The 2,193-nt window shown below is 41.7% G+C and overlaps 1 protein-coding gene across 1 annotated transcript in view; it reads left to right on the forward strand.

The window, feature by feature from the left end:
* Positions 1-2,193, forward strand: part of Slc10a6 (solute carrier family 10 (sodium/bile acid cotransporter), member 6) — a gene marked incomplete in the record, with an annotated part of 32,686 nt that overhangs the window by 16,745 nt on the left and 13,748 nt on the right. The window contains 1 exon segment of the mRNA XM_013502783.1: positions 1,510-1,628. Within this exon segment, the coding sequence (XP_013358237.1) occupies positions 1,510-1,628 (119 nt within the window).

Consider the following 2,193-nt stretch of genomic DNA (forward strand, 5'->3'; position numbering starts at 1 on the left):
AAGTTTTTTTTTTTTTTTTGAGACAGAGTCTCACTATGCATTTCAGTTTGGTCTCGAGCTCACTTTGTAGCCCAGGCTGGCCTCAAACTCACAGGGATCCTCCTGCCTCAGCCTCCAGAGTGCTAGGATTATAGGCATGCGCCACCACGCCTGGCCAAGACTAACTACTTAAACACTAATGAAGGCTTAAAGCTCATCAAATTAAGTTATTAAATGGTTTGTGTAAATAAAACTATACATAGCTAATGTTCAAAGTTTATCTTGTTGCTAAAGAATCAGAGTCACGCATTACTTTAGTAACTATACCCAAATTTAAGAGTGATCATGAGCTGATTAATATTGCAAAGTGCTGCACTTTGGGTGGGGGAAATACTTTACTGTTGGTGACTTTTAGAAATCTAGTGTTAGTCTTTTTAAAACTGGAACAGGTCTACATTTCCTCCTTGACACGGGCTATTTAAAGGAACCAGCTAAGTTTTATAAGATGACCCATATCCTCAATGGTTTAACTTGTCCCTCAGTCCTCAACCAATTTATTTTCATGAAGTTTAGCCTACAGGTTTGGCTAGCTTTAAAGGAGAACTACATGGTTGGTGTATAGCGTCTCATCAGAAAGAACGTAGTGTCAAGTTTGAGCACCTATATGTAATGATACTGTCAGACTTAGCTATCACAAAACAAACATGTCACAAGAAAACTACAGTCCAATATCCCTTGTGAATCTACAGTACATGCAATAGTCCTCGATGAAATCCTAGCAAACTAAATCTGGCAGTACAGCAAGGATTCTAAATCATGTCCAAGAGGGATTTTTCTCAAAAGGCAAGGTTGATCTAATACATAAAAATCAATGTAATACTGTATACCATATTAATAGGATAAAAGACAAAAAGCCATAGAAGGGGGAAAGTTCTGATATACGCTAAACCATGACTGAAACTTTGATAACTTTGTTAAGTGAAAGAATCTGAACTCACCGAAAGACTGCGTATTGTGTGAGCCTCTTCATATGAAATACCCAGAATGGGCAATCCTATACAAACAGTACAGTAGGATTTTTAGTGGAGAAGGTGGGAGTGGGGAGTGGCTGACAGTGGGGATGGGGTTTGTTTTGGTGCCATGGAAATGTTCTGGAAATCTGACTGCAAAATCTTGTGATGCTGCTAAAACTGCTGAATTGCACCTTTCCAAATGCTGAACTCTGTCATATGTGAATTATATCTCAGTGAAAGCGAATGTGTGTGAGAGACTGAGGCTTACAGAGTCCTAGAAGAGCAAGTAGATGCTCACATAGGTGCTAACTGATGGACAGCTGCAGATCTTTCTAGCCCTTCTTTGCTGACTGATAGGATGGCGGTGAGTGCCTGATAGCTTACCCCATGTAATCTCCAAGACATTGGGTCACTTCTGGTAAAGACTAAGTTCTTCAAAGTTAGTAAAGGCTACGTTCTTTCCGATTCTCCAATTTCCAACTCTCCCTCCTAAGCCTTGTTTCAATTTTGCTTTCAGCATCAGCATGACGACCTGTTCCACAGTGGCTGCCCTGGGAATGATGCCCCTCTGCCTGTATCTCTACACCTGGTCCTGGGACCTGGCCCAGAGTCCCACCATTCCGTATCAGAACATAGGTCTGTATTGGGCTTGCGAACTGCAGTAATAACAGCAACGGTGAGAGTGCCAGCAGTAACTGTTTTTTATTGCATAGCTCTACATGCAGGGTTTTTGTATGATTTCATTTAATCCCTAAATAACTTCACGGTATGAATTTTATTACTGGTTCTGTTTCCTGGATTTTGGGGCTTAGAAAGGTTAAGTAACTCAGCCAAGATTATGTGGGTGGTTGGTGCAGAACTGGAATTGTAACTCAGGAATCCGACTGCAAAGTCCAAGCTCTTAACTGCTATCCATGTGTGAGCCTTTTGCTGCAGTATTCAGATACGTGCAGGATGCAGGTGCTGTGAGGAAAAGAGGCTTCTGGAGTGTTGAAGTTTGGGGTTTTGCAAGGGGAACAATACAATACAGGACACTTAATTACACAGTTATTTGTAATAGTCACCCAAAGATCATACACAAAAGGAGTGTGGGAAATCTGTCCACACACTAAAGACCAAAGAATACAGCTGAGGGCCTGGATCCCATGACAGTGTCCTGCATGAGTCCAGCTGAAGACCTAGAGCCCATGGCAATGCCCCC

The sequence above is a fragment of the Chinchilla lanigera genome, unplaced genomic scaffold (genome assembly GCF_000276665.1).
Source record: "Chinchilla lanigera isolate Chin_1 unplaced genomic scaffold, ChiLan1.0 scaffold00073, whole genome shotgun sequence".
Classification (NCBI taxonomy): Eukaryota; Metazoa; Chordata; class Mammalia; order Rodentia; family Chinchillidae; genus Chinchilla; species Chinchilla lanigera.